Source organism: Mrakia frigida, assembly GCF_051309035.1.
Source record: "Mrakia frigida strain ATCC 22029 unplaced genomic scaffold BDY24scaffold_21, whole genome shotgun sequence".
Lineage (NCBI taxonomy): Eukaryota > Fungi > Basidiomycota > Tremellomycetes > Cystofilobasidiales > Mrakiaceae > Mrakia > Mrakia frigida.
In genome coordinates, this window is record NW_027481260.1 from 38,273 (window position 1) to 51,251 (window position 12,979).

The 12,979-nt window shown below is 54.0% G+C and overlaps 5 protein-coding genes across 5 annotated transcripts; 4 read left to right on the plus strand and 1 right to left on the minus strand.

Moving 5' to 3' along the window:
• Positions 1-260: 260 nt before the first annotated feature.
• Positions 261-3,246, plus strand: BDY24DRAFT_407307 (STE20 family serine/threonine-protein kinase; the record flags this gene model as incomplete). Its single annotated transcript, XM_076642749.1, has 11 exons — positions 261-533; positions 611-847; positions 1,025-1,189; positions 1,313-1,465; positions 1,542-1,849; positions 1,964-2,246; positions 2,376-2,475; positions 2,553-2,668; positions 2,755-2,788; positions 2,882-3,066; positions 3,172-3,246. The coding sequence occupies 11 exons, from the start codon at positions 261-263 to the stop codon at positions 3,244-3,246; spliced, it is 1,929 nt and encodes a 642-aa protein (XP_076495289.1).
• Positions 3,247-3,673: 427 nt separating this feature from the next.
• On the minus strand, positions 3,674-5,361 carry BDY24DRAFT_393333 (uncharacterized protein). The gene is made up of 7 exons (XM_076641034.1): positions 5,175-5,361; positions 4,994-5,110; positions 4,822-4,923; positions 4,608-4,741; positions 4,426-4,507; positions 3,946-4,353; positions 3,674-3,864 (listed from the first exon to the last, which is right to left on the minus strand). The coding sequence occupies exons 1-7, from the start codon at positions 5,352-5,354 to the stop codon at positions 3,700-3,702; spliced, it is 1,188 nt and encodes a 395-aa protein (XP_076495290.1). The 5' UTR covers positions 5,355-5,361; the 3' UTR covers positions 3,674-3,699.
• Positions 5,362-6,627, plus strand: BDY24DRAFT_393336 (uncharacterized protein). Its single transcript, XM_076641035.1, has 5 exons — positions 5,362-5,549; positions 5,620-5,798; positions 5,863-5,967; positions 6,050-6,319; positions 6,400-6,627. Exons 1-5 carry the CDS (start codon positions 5,500-5,502, stop codon positions 6,543-6,545), a joined length of 750 nt encoding a protein of 249 aa, XP_076495291.1. The 5' UTR covers positions 5,362-5,499; the 3' UTR covers positions 6,546-6,627.
• Positions 6,628-7,038: 411 nt separating this feature from the next.
• On the plus strand, positions 7,039-8,201 carry BDY24DRAFT_342056 (choline-phosphate cytidylyltransferase; the record flags this gene model as incomplete). Its single annotated transcript, XM_076637466.1, has 4 exons — positions 7,039-7,444; positions 7,523-7,547; positions 7,622-7,914; positions 7,996-8,201. 4 exons carry the CDS (start codon positions 7,039-7,041, stop codon positions 8,199-8,201), a joined length of 930 nt encoding a protein of 309 aa, XP_076495292.1.
• A 2,839-nt stretch (positions 8,202-11,040) lies between these two features.
• On the plus strand, positions 11,041-12,243 carry BDY24DRAFT_363639 (pheromone receptor). Its single transcript, XM_076637904.1, has 3 exons — positions 11,041-11,230; positions 11,330-11,647; positions 11,724-12,243. The coding sequence occupies exons 1-3, from the start codon at positions 11,068-11,070 to the stop codon at positions 12,152-12,154; spliced, it is 912 nt and encodes a 303-aa protein (XP_076495293.1). The 5' UTR covers positions 11,041-11,067; the 3' UTR covers positions 12,155-12,243.
• Positions 12,244-12,979: the final 736 nt, after the last annotated feature.

The following is a 12,979-nucleotide window of genomic DNA, read 5'->3' on the forward strand; positions in this document are numbered from 1 at the left end:
GGTAGCTTGTACGCACCTAGTCTCCGCCTTTCCTGGATCCACATATCTCAGCTCTCGACAAGTCAATCAAGAGGAAAGAGCTCTCGAAGCAGACCATCCCCCGCACGTCCCCTTCCCCTCGCCTTCCTTCCTTCTCTCCGTCCTCTTCCTCCCACCCCTTCCATCTCTCTCGTGAGCTCGTTCCTCTTCTTCCAGTCATAAGCCAGAACCTTTTCTGACGTTCCACTGTATATACTTCGTGCTCTACAGCTCCTCTCGACATGTCTCAATACAAGGCGAGCTCGCTCACTCCCTCTCGAGCTGCTCCTGCTCCTCCTTCCTTCGGCGGCTCCTCTACCTCTGCACGAGTCAACAACATGCCCTACTTCTCTCCGACTAAATCCTCGCCATCCTCCTCATCCTTCTTCAAACCTCCTCCCGGTTCTGGGAACCAGACTCTGCGAGCTGGGTTCGTGAGCGTGAAGGAGACGATCTTTTGGAGCAAGAAGTGGATGATGCTCGAGGATCAGGTTGTTTCATTCAGGAAGTCAGAGGTATGTACAGCTTCCTCTTTCGCATCATGTTTAGAAGCTCGAGCTGATATACTTTCACTTCTTAGAACGCTGCCCAGGCTTCCAACGTCATCTACCTTCGCGACATCAGCAACGTCCAGCGAACCGACCTTCGTCCTTACTGCTTCGAGATCGTCACCAAGGACAAGACCTGGTACATCTCAGTCAAATCGGACGAGGAACTCTACTCGTGGACGGATAGCGTCTACAACAGCAGCCCTCTCGGAGTGTCCATACCTACGAACTTCGTTCATCAGGTCCACGTCGGATTCGACCCCGTCAGCGGAGCTTTCACCGTGAGTTTTAGCTTCTCCCCCTCTCTCTCTCCCTTTTCTGCCATTCGTCGCTCGTCTCTACTCTCTTTGAACTTTGTTCATCGCCCTCGATCGAAAAAGTCGCGAGGAAGCGGCTTCAGTCGAGCTCTGGAGCTGATCGTTCTCCTTCCTTCCCTCTCTTCTCTCCGTCTCGCTCAGGGTCTCCCGGAACAATGGACTCGGCTCCTTACCTCGTCTGCTATCACGAAGGAGGACTACGCTAAGAACCCTCAAGCCGTTCTCGACGTCCTCGAGTTCTACACGGACATCCAGAAGCGAGGAGGAGACTTCGACGACTACGGCCTCGGACCCGCTTCAGCTCCTGTCCAACAGCAACCTCGTCCTTACGTCGCCAACACCGCTGCTACACCACCAGCAGCCAGGTTCGGAGGGACTGGTCTCGCAGGATCTCAGTCGAATGGCTCGTCGTCGGATCGCTCTCATCAGCAACAACAGCACCAGCAGCAGAACGGAGGGTATTCGTCGAGCTCGAATCATCAGCAGCAGCAACAGTCCTCGTCGTACCAACCTGCTCCTCCGAAGGTCCTCCAGGTTACCAGACCTGCTCCTCCTCCTCCTTCCCAGGCTCCCTACCAGAACGTGAGCTCTTTCTCGCTTTGCTCGTTCGTCGCGGCCTCGAGCTCACCTCGCCTTCTTCATCTCCTTCCTTCCTCAGGGCTCCTCGTCCTCCTCCTCTCGGCCAGCAGACCCTTACAAGGCCTCTCCTCCACCAGCTCCCTCTTCCAACAACAACAACTCCTCCAACGGCTACACACCAGCTCCTTCCTCCAACAACAACGTCGCCATCAAGCCTCTCCAGATGACCAAGAAGCTCCCTACTCCAGCACCAGTCGAGGAACCCAAGGTCGCTGAACGGCGGATCAGTACGATGAGCGAGAGTCAGATCATGGAGAGGCTGAGAGCGGTGGTCAGCCAGGACGATCCTGCGGTGCTGTACGCAAAGATCAAGAAGGTCGGACAAGGGTTCGTTCGAGTCTCTCGCTTCTCCAACTCGACGCGTGATGAACCTCGAATCTGGAACGCTGACGTCTTCTTCTTTCCTTTTCACCTGTGCTCCGTACGTTTTCACTTCTACAGTGCCTCCGGAATGGTCTTCGTCGCCAAATCCCTCGTCAACGGAACGAAGGTCGCCATCAAGCAGATGGATCTCGCTCAGCAACCTCGGAAGGAGCTCATCGTCAACGAGATCGTCGTCATGAAGGAGTCTCACCATCCTAACGTCGTCAACTTCATTGAGGCGTTCTTGATCAAGAACCAGGAGCTTTGGGTCGTGATGGAGTTCATGGAGGGAGGAGCGTTGACGGACGTGATCGAGAACAACAAGCTGGAGGAGGATCAGATCGCTGGTATCTGTTTGGAGGTGAGTTCAATATCTCTTCAGCGCGGTGCAGGTGGTGGAAGACTGGTACTCGAGAGCTCGAGGAGGAAGAGAGCGATGAGATCGAAGCTGACCTCGACGCGTTACGACCTTCACCCTTCCTTCCCGCAGACGTGCAAAGGTCTCGAGCATCTCCATCAACGAAGCATCATTCACCGAGACATCAAATCCGACAATGTTCTTCTCAACTCTGCCGGAGAGGTCAAGATCAGTGAGTCTTTTGTCTCGACGCGTGCACCGTCCCGTCTTCGTCGAACTGACCTCTTGCTCGTTCGTTTCCCTCCTCAGCTGATTTCGGATTCTGCGCAAAGCTCTCATCAGAGAAGTCCAAGCGTGCGACGATGGTTGGAACTCCCTACTGGATGGCTCCTGAGGTTGTGAAGCAGAAGGAGTACGGAGCGAAAGTGAGTTCGAGGCTTCGAGGACGTTGGAGCTCTTCATCGAAGGTAGATCGCTGATCTACTCCTCTCACTTCTTCTTTCCATTTCAGGTCGATATCTGGTCTCTCGGAATCATGGCCATCGGTTCGTCCTACCCTTGCTGTCCGCTCGTCTCTGCTCTCTTCTTCCTCGTCCTCCTAACTCGACTGACGTTTCTCCTCTCTCTCCTTTCTTCAGAAATGATCGAGAATGAACCTCCCTACCTTGACGAAGAACCCCTCAAGGCCCTCTACCTCATCGCCACCAATGGAACTCCCACGCTCAAGAAACCCGATCAGCTCAGTTCGGAACTAAAGAGCTTCCTCAGCGTGTGCTTGTGTGTCGACGTGAAGAGCAGAGCTACGGCTGCTGAGCTTCTCGAGGTGAGTCTCCTTTCCTCTTCTCCATGTGCCTTGTACACGACTCGAGCACCCAGCTTCGTTCGAGGCCTTCACTGACCTCTCGTCGTCCGTCGCCTCTTCCCACAGCACGAGTTCCTCGCCAAAGCCTGCGACGTCGCCAGCCTCGCTCCCCTTCTCAGGTTCAAGAAGGATCGTCCGTAGTCCTTACAACTCTCCAAACCCTTCCACCCTTTCGCCCTTCGTCGGTTCGACTTCATCTCTCTCCCTAGTCCCTTTTCCCTTCCTCGTCTCCTTGCTTTTGCTTCGTTCTCTCTCTCCCTCTTTTCTATCTTTCTCGAAGGATGATCCGCTCCCCTCATGTTAACGTACTCTATCTCTTTGTGCTTACGCGTTTCGTTCCCCATCGCACGTCGTTTCTTACGTTCTCCATCGTTCGTCTCCCGCCGGACTCTTTTCTCTTTCACGTCCCTCCCGTTTCGTTTCTTGCTTCTCCTCTTTCTGTTTTCGACCTTGATGTGTGCTTTGCCTCCCGTTCCATGATGACCGTTCTTCGTTCCACTGCTTCTCTTTTCGGCGAAGCTTCAGAGGGAAGGAAGGAAGGAAGAGTCGAGACGCGTCTTTCGAGCGAACCCCTTTAGGTTTGAACCAGAAAGGCTAAACAGCATCTGATCCTTCACTACTCCCAACCAGCGTCCTATACAGCATCTGAGCCTGCGAGAACCGACTGAACCTCAGCGTGAAGGACGTGGCCTCCACGGAGACTCCATCGTCTCGAGAGATGGTCTTGGACGAGAGGAGGGAGGTGATGAACCGACAGGCCTGAGCGAAGCGAAACGAGAACGAGTCAGTCTCTCCGACCAGCACAGCCAGCTAAAGAAGGAAAGAGAGAAAGCAACTCACGATAGAAACACCCCTAGCCAACTCCTCCTCCACCCTCGTCCCTCCCTCCTGCTCCCCTTGCAGCTTCTTCCTCAGTTCCAACCCATCCAGCTGATCCACCACCCCTCCGAAAAATCTCCCGAGCACATCGTACCTCACCACCTCCGCCAACGAAACATCCTCCTCCTCTCCGTTGCTCTTGGGCGGTTCCCTCAACAGTTTGGAGATCAGGTCGAGGGACGGGAGGGTGGGCGGGAGAGTCGACAAGGCGTCGAGGTAGAAGACTCGATGATCGGGCTGGTGGGTGTGGAGGTGGAGGAGCAAGAGGGAGGAGAGGTCGGGGTTATGTTGGGTTGTAGTGGGGAGGTCGGAGGGAGGGAAGAGGAGAGGGAGGAGGCTTGTGTGAGGGGGGAGGAGGGAGGGGACGAGCTGATGGAGGAGACGAGAGGACGGGTTAGTGAGAGAACGAAGGGGCACGCGAGAAGGGTTGAGGAGACGTACTCGTTCCTCTTTGGAAGAAAGAGCTCGTTCTTTTGCGAGGTAGGTTAAACGGATGAGTTGAGCGAGGGTGTTACGCGTCGGGCTGAGGCGAGAAGGAAGGAAGGAGGACGAGAAGAAGGTCAGCTCTTTGCAGCACCCTCGAGATCTCCCTCGCTGCTATGCAGGTTGATGATAGTACTCACGAAGTTTCTCTCGACCGAGGAGCAGCACGAAAGTCTGAAGCGGTGGCCGAGTTGGAGGTTGGTTGGCCAAAGAAGGATTCGATGGGGAGAGGGAAGGGGGACGTCGTCAACTGCTCCGAGGTATAGATGCTCAGCTGCAACAGAGGAACCAAGGAATGAGGTCAGCGTTCGTGAGCTTCGAGAGTGAAGCTGCAGAGAATCTAGAAGAGCTCACTTTGTCCTTGAGACCTGCGAGGATGTACCAGAGAGCCCAATCGAGGACCTTTTCATCGACGTCAACGTCGTCCTTCTCCCAGTCCTCAAGATGAGCGTCGCCCTGCGAGAAAGTTTCAAACGACGGTCAGCATGTAGACTTTGAGCTGTAGAGTGAACAGAGCTCAACTGACCTGAGTATCTCTCGAGAGGAGAGCCATGTAGCATGAACGGAAAGGGTCGAGCTCGGGAGTCGTCGAGTTGCCTTGTAAACTCGCAACGACAAAGAGAGCAGCCATACGACGGGAAGCCTGAAGAGGAAAGAGTCAGCTTTGAGCTCTCACTTGTTCAAAGAGTATGGAAGTCGAAACTCACTGGTCTTGACAGATCCATTAAGACGGGCAGGGCTGTTTCTAAAACGAGAGAGAAGGCGAGTTCGGAAGGGACGAGGGAGAGCACATCCTTCGCTACGCTGAACAGAGTAGAAGAGCTAGAGAGAAGCTCTTCCACCCGAGGGCGAAGGATAGGGATGTGGGAGATGGCGAAGGTTGACATCGGGGTGGCCGTGAGGAGAGAAGGAGGGAAGGGAGGAAAAGAGAGAAAATGAGCTTGATCGAAGGGACTCACTCGCAGCACATCTGTTCGGCGAGCTCACCTCCTTCGTTCCTTCCTTCTCCTCCATCCCTCTCAACAGCAGCCCATGACCGTCCAAGATAAGCACAAGAAGGCAGCTAGCGCAAAATGGAAAAAGTAAGTGTTCAACTCCGCGTTCGCTTCCAAGCGTGTTGGCTGACCTTCCCCCTTCTCCTCCTGCCTTTAGAGCTCAAGTTCAATCAGGGAAGACGCCAGAACCGACGAAACCTCCTGCCCCTTCCACTTCAACACGTCCATCTCGTCCTTTACACCTAGACAACCCTTTACCCAGCGGGAAGCAGGATTCGGATGATTCAGAAGAGGACGACAACGTGGAGGAAGAGGAGGGAAAGAGGGACGACTCAGGTGAGCTCGACTCTTCCTCCGAGCTCTCTTGCTGCTCAGCTCTGACGTCTCGATGGCGTTGTAGATGGTTCAGACGACGCTTCAGGTTCTCGCTTCAGACGACGTCAACTCGTGTCGAATCAAGCTCGGTACGAGGAGAAGGACGACGTTGTGATCCCTGGGGAGGAAGGTGAGCTCGAGCTCGACCTCTCTTTCCCCTCCTCTCACGCTCGAACGCCTCTGACCACCTCTTCTTTCTTCCTCGTTTTCAGAGGAATCTGACGGAGAAGCTTCCCACGAACTCGAACAACTCACAGCTTTCATGGCTCGACAACGACTCGCTCTCGAATCCTCCTCATCCTCTTCACCTCTCACTCCAGCAGCCAGCTCGATACTTGAGGACGACATCGATCACTCACTTCGAGGACTAGGATCTGGCTCATCTGCTCGGAGGACGACAAAGGAGAAGTCTCAGGTTCGAGTTGGGGAAGGGTCGTTGGTGGAGATGTCGGCTGAACGCGCAAAGGCAGACGCGTTGAGTGGTGAGTCTCTCTCCCCTCTCTCTCTCTCGTGCTTCGTCCTCGAGTCTGAACCCTGAACTTGGCGTGTTCTTACTCTCCAGACGTCAAGGCTCGACTTCTCGCTGGGAGGGATTCAGGAGCGAAGCGTCGTACTGGACGAGTCGAGGTCTCGAAGAAACCAGCGTCGTCGAAGACTCCCTCGCATCAAGCAGACGACGTGGACGATTTCTTAGATCTAATTTCATGACACTCTACAAGCGCCTCCTCTCTTTCAGCTTCTTCGTCTCAATCTTGGAATGAGCAAATTTATCCCCTTCCTTTGTGACGTTCGAGCCCCCTTCCCAAAGGAACGTCACCCAAAGGTCTCCTTCCCAACGCTCATCTTCTCCTCCCTCCCTCCCTTCCTCCTCCTTCCAAGCCATGTCCGCCATCCAATCCGCCATTCAGAAACGACGACGTAGAGGACCTCACGAGAGTCAACCTTCCTCCCGAGATGCTAGCGAAGAAGGTGAGTTCTTCCCTCCCCATCGTTTTCTCAACGAGCTCAACGTTCGTTTCCCCTTCCTCCTTCTGATCTCTCTTCTCTCTCTTCGTTCGAACAGACAACGACGAGTCTCCTCTCCCTCCAGCAGCAGGACGACTTCATCATCCTATTCCCCACTCTCCCATGCGACCCAAGAAGGTCGATGTCCCTCCGTTCAACGTTTCGGACGATGCTGGATCAGACGACGCTGGGGCGGATGGTGATATCGGTTCGTTCTCCTCCTCTCCCTCCTCTTCTTAAGCTCACCTCTCTCCTCTTTGTTGTATGTACAGACTCCTCCTCAACCTCAGTAGCCAACCAACCCATCGATCCTATCGTCCCCAAGTCCCCACCCACTCCATCTTCCTCTTCCTTCACCAACCTCCCAGATCCCATACATCGAGGAACGACTCCCACTCCTCCTGAACCCTCCAAGTCTACTACTCCCTCGCCACCTTCACCAGCAGCTCTCCCTACACCCGTTATCCAGCAGTTGCCTCAAGAGGATATCAGAGCGTTCGTTCAAAGAGCGGTGGATGGAGTGGAGGAGCCTGGGATTGGAGTGAGGTCGTTCAAGGTCAACTCGCCTCCGACTGATAGACCCGTGAGGATCTATGCTGATGGTGAGTTGCTTTATCTTCTCTTTCAAGCTCTTCTTCATCGAGTCAGCATACTGATCCTATCCCTTCTCACTCCTCCAGGAGTCTATGATCTCTTCCACTACGGGTTCGTCCCACCCTCCCCTCCCTCCCTCCCTCTCTCCTCCCTCCCTGACCTTCCCTCCGTTCTTCGTTCCACAGCCACGCCCTCCAAATGCGACAAGCCAAACTCTGCTTCCCCTCCGTCCACCTCATCATCGGAGTCTGCTCGGACGACCTCTGCAAATCCCACAAAGCCCTCCCTGCCCTCACCCACGCCGAACGATGCGAGTCCGTCAAGCACTGTCGATGGGTCGACGAGGTCGCTCCTGACGCGCCCTGGGAGTTGACGCAGGAGTTCTTGGACAAGTATCAGGTGGATTATGTGGCACATGATGAGGAGCCGTATGCTACGAAGGGGAAGGAGGATGTTTATGAGTTTGTGAAGAGGCAGGGTGAGTGCGAGGACGAGGTTTGGGGAGTGAGGAGGGAGCTCGAGCTGATCAGGTTTCGCTTTCTCTTTTGCCTCTTCGCAGGTAAATTCCTCCCTACTCGAAGGACACCTGGGATCTCGACGTCGGATCTGCTGGAGAGGATTGTCTCGGAGTATAGGGATGGGATGTTCGATGGGAAGTTTAGCAAGGTGAGCTCGCGTTTCCCTCCCTTTCTCTCTCCCTCCACTCCCCTCTTCTCCCTTCTCCTCGAACCCTCTTCTACCCCTCCACGCATCTTCTCCCACTGACCTGTCTCTTTTTTCTTCGTTTGCACAGAACGGTCATCCAGAACTTCGAGCGGATCTCGTCGACTGGAGCAGTCGAGTCTCTTCAGCTTCTTCGACGTAGAGCTCCCGAGGCGAGAAGAGGTTTGATAATACCGCTTGGACTCTAATTAATGACGATTCCGGATGATGAGCTTTGAGGGTTTGGGGCCGAGAGAGAGCGAGAGACGAAGGAGGGGAGAGGAAGAGGGCAAGAGGGAGAGTTGGTTGCGTTGCGGTGCGTTCCAGAGGAAATCGATGAAGCTCAACAGCGATGTGCTTGCTGTAAAGCGAAGGATCTCAGAGGAAGAAGAGGAGAGGGGGAGAGAAAACGAACGAGGGAGCGTGAGGGAGGAGGGAGAGAGGAAAACAAAGTGGAGGTGAATGCGTTCGAGCGAGGCAAATCGAAGAAATGAGCGAAGGGAAGTTGAAGAAGTTCGACATCGCTATCTCTTTCGTTCTCAGTGTGGTTTAGCGCACTAGCAGCTCGGACTTTCACTCTTGGGGTTCCGGGCCTCGGAGACGAAGGGAGAGCGGAAGGAAAGCGACGCGTCTGATCCGGTTCGATCGTTGACTCGAGACCGTCGAAGCTTCGGGTCCTTCGGGTCCTTCTTCGTTTTCTTAGTGAGCTTAGGGGAGAAGAAAAAATTGTTCGTTGGTTTTAAACATAAATATCCCGAATCCAGCAGGGTAGCAGAGCCTCAACGACCCTAGCGTCCGTCCATCCAATCCGAACTCAAAGTCATCTGAGAACGGGAGAGGAAGAAGGAAAGATATCAGCCATCTGAGAGAGTGAAGAATTAGGAGCGACGGAAAGTAGGAGACTCACGATGACTTTGGTTTAGTTGATGATGCACATGAAGGAGTTGCTTCCAGTGGCTCGTCGAGCCTCCTCGACGGGAGCGTTGGTCTGCTCAGCGGCGGCGGCGACGAAAGGGGTGAAGATAGCGGTGAAGGCGTCCATGTTGAGAGTTGAAGGGTTTGAAAGGAGAGTGGGTTGAGAGAGGAGTGAAGAGTGAAGTGAAGGTAGTGGTTGGAGGAAAGGAAGAGGAGGAGAGCGAGCTCGACTCTTTGTACTCTTTCGTGCAGGACAGGTCGGCCCTTGTTCGAGTTCTGGACAAGGATTGAAACGAAGCAGGAGTACGACGAGAGTAGATTGTTCTGGAACAAAAGGATCAAAGGGCCGACGAACTCCAGCAATCAAGAGGAAGGTCAAAGAATCAAAGGGATCGAAGCTGATCGACGCGTTCAGCCCCTTGTTTCATCGCGTCCTTCCCTTTGTTCTGCTTCTTTTGACTCGTCTTCATCCGGCTTCTTACCTGTAATTGAGGCTTATACACCTCCTTCTCCTGATTGTTTCGCCTCTTATCGGTCCCTTGTTCTCCCTCGAACAAGGGCCGGTCGAAATCCTATAAAGACTCGACGTCGCGCTCTCCTCTTCTTAATCCCCAACCACTACCTTCAACTCCTCTCTTCACTCCTCTCTCAACCCACTCTCCTTTCAAACCCCTCACTCTTCAACATGGACGCCTTCACCGCTATCTTCACCCCTTTCGTCGCCGCCGCCGCTGAGCAGACCAACGCTCCCGTCGAGGAGGCCAAGAGGTCGGTCGGAATGAACGCCGCCTTCTGCACCATCGCCTAAACCGGGTCTTGTGAGTTTCTTCTGTTGCCTGTCCGAGGTATCTGCTTCTTGTTATGAGCTGACTAGACTTTGTTACCTTCTCCTCACAGATGACTTGAGGGTTCTTCGTCTCCGATTCCGAGGCTCCGGAGGGCGGGAACCGAGGGAGGGCTTCGCTGGATTCGAAGCAACTATTTATGTTTGCAACCTCTTTAATACTTTCTCTGCATGCAAGAGTTTCTTATTCTCTTTCATCTCGCTAGCAAACTCGGGTGAACGGCAGAGGAGTGTCTCCTTCCTCTCAGCAGCTCGACGCGGTGATGATCCCCTCCTCGGTTTCCCATCGATTTTCACCACAGCCCACACATCTCGTACTCGTCAGAACAACGTGTTTTGCCGGATCAGATCTGACTTACCTTTTCTCCATCGGGGTCGATTTGTGACTTCAATGTCTTCGCGTCTTTTCTTCCTTGTTCGCGCGCTCATTCAGATTCTCCACTTTCTACAGCCGAGAACTGCTCGGTCGAGAGGGGAAGTCGTTTGACCTGGAGTGAGAAAGAGTAGACGGCTCTTCTAGTTTCGAGGGGAGGGGTGGGGTTGACGCAGAGATCTAGAGGAAACGGAGGAGGGCACGGGAGGCAAAAAAAGTCGAGAGTCGATCTAGCAGAAAAAGGAACGAGTAGAAAGGGTGAGTTCAGAAAGGGTGTGAGCTCAGAATATGATGAGTAGGAGATGAAGGCGTCCTCTTTGCAGGAACAAACGGAGAGGAGACGTACCTTATATACGGAGCTGGGCGAGGGGATCAAAGGGGGAGAAGACCATCGAAGCTCAACCGACGGATGGGGACGGAGAGAAGCAGCTCTGCTGAGAGAGCTGCAGGGAGCAGAAGTTTTCATTCTTCGAGTCCATAGTCCGAGTGAACATGAAGAACCTCGGGTAGAAACGAGGGTGAGATGCGAGCAGATAGTGGCTCAGGAGAGCAAAAATGAACTTGTTTGGCGAGAACGAAAAGACGATCGAGATTTGCGAGCTCGCTCACCCTTTGTTCTCTCCTTCTTCAGGTTTCAACTCTCCTTAAACCACCTTCCACCCTCGAAGCTGACTTCTATTGACACTCAACGACTACCTCCTCTCCTAGACAGATACACACACTCCTCCTCATCCCCACTAGCTTCCCTTTCCTTCGCCATGCACGACCTCCTCTTCATCATCTACGCCGCCGTCGCCATGGTCCTCCTCCTCCTCGCCTCCCCTCCTCACTTTCGCTCTGGAAACATCGGAGCCATTTGCCTCGTCCTCTGGTCCTTCATCGGATGCCTCGGTTTCTTCGTCAACGCTATCGTCTGGTGGGACAACGTTGAGAACAAGGCTCCCGTCTTCTGCGACATCTGTGAGTACAAAACGAGCCATCCGTCGAGCTCATTTCCTTCTTCTCTCCTTCCTTCCTCCTCGAGCTGACTCCTTCGCCTTGCTCTCCTTGCTGCTTCAGGGGCGAAACTCACAATCGGCCTCATCAGTGGAATCTCCTCAGCATGTCTCTGCATCAACCGACGTCTCAAAATCATCTCCTCAGCGAGGAGGACCACCGTTTCGTCGAGGGAACGTCGTTGGGCTGTCTGGATCGACATCGCCATCGCCGTCATTCCTCCCGTCTTGTTCATGGCCCTTCACTACACGGTCCAAGGAAACCGCTACAACATCTTCGATGGATATGGATGCCAGGCAGCGACCTACACGGACTGGCATGGAGTCGTCGAGGTTTACCTTCCGCCCCTCCTCCTCGGTTCAATCTCCTTCGTCTACGGAGGTTCGTTCTTGCTTTCTTCCTCTTCCTCTCCGCACCTCTAGACGTCTCACTGATGACTTCGCTTCGCCTTCACCAGGAATCTCAATCTACAACTTCTCAGCTCGTCGTCGGCAGTTCCAGTCGGTCCTTCAGCAATCCGGAGGAGGTCTCAACACGTCAAGATTCATTCGGCTCATCTCGCTCTCCCTCCTCGAGATGATGCTCACCGTCCCTCTCGCCATCTGGTCGATAGCCTACATCTTCCGATACGCCCTGAAACCAACTCTATCGTGGGCGGACACTCACGCGGATTTCTCTAGGGTCGACACCTTCACCGGAGAGGCCCTGCTCGCGTCGGGAGGCGACATTGTCTCGCGTGCGACGTTGCAGCGATGGATTCCAGTCTTTGCGGCCTTTACCTACTTCTGCTTCTTCGGAGCGCAGGAGGAGGCGTTGCTATCTTACTGGAAAGCGTTCAATCGCGTGAAGGGGGCGAGGTTTGGGAAGAAAGCTCGAGCAGACGCGTGAGTCCTCTGATCTCTGTCCCTCTCTTCCTCCCTATACCAACCCGATACTGATCGATGGCTCTCCCTCTTTCCTTCAAGTTCCGTCACCGATGACTTCCTTCGCGTCCCTCAGCTCGGCAACACGATCGGACCCGTCAGTCCAACGAACCCTTGCTTCCCCAATCGTTCAGCCGAGGATCTCGAGAAGGGAGGACTCTCTTTGCAGATCACGGACGATGGAGAGAGGGAGGCTTCGTTAGGAATGGGACACAAGAAGTCGGGAATAGCGGTGAGGGTGGAACGGAACGTCGTGGAGGAGTAGAGTAGTCTCGGTTTGCCTCGCTCGTTCTCCTTGTTTTGCTTTGCCTCGCTTTCGTCTTTTGTCTGTGCTTTTTTTTTTGTTCTCGGGTAATCTGGTTGCTACACATAGAATACTACTCACTTAGTCATTGAGACGTTGCTCTTATTCACGCTTCGCCTTTTGGAATTGGTCCGGGCGAGAGAGGAGAGAGTGAGAGCAAGAAAACGACGAGACGCGTCTGGTTTCTCCCCTTCTTGCCCATCTGCCTTCGACGGTCCGTCGAGATGCGATATGTAGCTACTAGTCTTCACTCCATCCAATCTAGCTTTCGTACAGATACATCCCTCGGCTCTGAATACTCTCTCCAGGAGAGTTGGACGTCAGAGTGCGTTGAGCTTTGATCTCTTCCTCGTCCTTCCTTTCCACTCCTCATGAAGAGATCCGAGATAAAGATCCGAGATAAGTTCATTAATCTGCCTCGACATCTTCCTCCCCGCGACCGGCTATCGGGTCCGAAACAGAAACGAAAAAGCACGGTCAGCGACG

Excerpts from the sequence above, each read along its gene's own strand:
- BDY24DRAFT_393336 (XM_076641035.1), top strand. The coding sequence starts at position 5,500 with ATGACCGTCCAAGATAAGCACAAGAAGGCAGCTAGCGCAAAATGGAAA. Across the intron at positions 5,799-5,862 it reads GGGAAAGAGGGACGACTCAG|ATGGTTCAGACGACGCTTCA; the intron begins GTGAGCTCGACT and ends ATGGCGTTGTAG. Across the intron at positions 6,320-6,399 it reads AAAGGCAGACGCGTTGAGTG|ACGTCAAGGCTCGACTTCTC; the intron begins GTGAGTCTCTCT and ends CTTACTCTCCAG.
- BDY24DRAFT_363639 (XM_076637904.1), top strand. The coding sequence starts at position 11,068 with ATGGTCCTCCTCCTCCTCGCCTCCCCTCCTCACTTTCGCTCTGGAAAC. Across the intron at positions 11,231-11,329 it reads TCCCGTCTTCTGCGACATCT|GGGCGAAACTCACAATCGGC; the intron begins GTGAGTACAAAA and ends TTGCTGCTTCAG. Across the intron at positions 11,648-11,723 it reads AATCTCCTTCGTCTACGGAG|GAATCTCAATCTACAACTTC; the intron begins GTTCGTTCTTGC and ends CGCCTTCACCAG.
- BDY24DRAFT_393333 (XM_076641034.1), bottom strand. The coding sequence starts at position 5,354 with ATGTCAACCTTCGCCATCTCCCACATCCCTATCCTTCGCCCTCGGGTG. Across the intron at positions 4,924-4,993 it reads TCCTCTCGAGAGATACTCAG|GGCGACGCTCATCTTGAGGA; the intron begins GTCAGTTGAGCT and ends ACTTTCTCGCAG. Across the intron at positions 4,742-4,821 it reads TCGCAGGTCTCAAGGACAAA|CTGAGCATCTATACCTCGGA; the intron begins GTGAGCTCTTCT and ends CCTCTGTTGCAG.